We start from the raw sequence: 453 nt of genomic DNA, 5'->3' as shown, positions 1-453 counted from the left end.
TGGTCGGCCAAGCGCTTCTGCTCGTTGAGCTTCTCTGCCAAGGTCTCCAGCTCGGTGAGGGCCAGCTGGAGGGACAGGCGGTCTGCGTGGCCCTTGGGGGTGTTTTTCAGCATGTCCTGGGGGTGGGGGGGGAAAGGATGGGGGACAAAAGCCACCCCGGTAAGATCAGCCTTGTTGGAGATGCTACGACTGGAAGCGCTTTCGGCACCTCCGAAATCAACGCTTGGAAGATGGTCCTTGGGATGGTCCCCAAAGCTGCAACCAAGCTGCCAACCCAAAGACATGTCCCTTGCTAAAGCCTTTCCCGCAGCACCCAGGCTGCAAAAAAATAGGGTGCAAAGCAAGGTGGGTGCAGGTACCCCTCGCCCGTACCTGCAGGAGCAGGATGAACTGAGGGAACCTCTGGATGGGCTTCACCATCAGCCCGTAGCGCGTGACCCGGTCGGCGCTGGC

The 453-nt window shown here is 60.3% G+C and overlaps 1 protein-coding gene across 1 annotated transcript in view; it reads right to left on the bottom strand.

Annotated features, from left to right (window-relative positions):
• The window catches only part of ARHGEF10L (Rho guanine nucleotide exchange factor (GEF) 10-like), a gene marked incomplete at both ends in the record, with an annotated part of 4,971 nt that extends 4,521 nt beyond the window's left edge, over positions 1–450 (bottom strand). Inside the window, 2 exons of the mRNA XM_009697024.1 lie at positions 9–116; positions 373–450. Coding sequence (XP_009695326.1) covers positions 9–116; positions 373–450 — 186 coding nt within the window. The remainder of the gene's footprint in view (positions 1–8; positions 117–372) is intronic.
• Between the last annotated feature and the right edge of the window lie 3 nt (positions 451–453).

The sequence above is a fragment of the Cariama cristata genome, unplaced genomic scaffold, assembly GCF_000690535.1.
Source record: "Cariama cristata isolate BGI_N322 unplaced genomic scaffold, ASM69053v1 scaffold24723, whole genome shotgun sequence".
Taxonomy (NCBI): domain Eukaryota; kingdom Metazoa; phylum Chordata; class Aves; order Cariamiformes; family Cariamidae; genus Cariama; species Cariama cristata.
The sequence above is the reverse complement of the archived record's forward strand: the minus strand, read 5'-3'. Positions and strand labels throughout refer to the sequence as shown.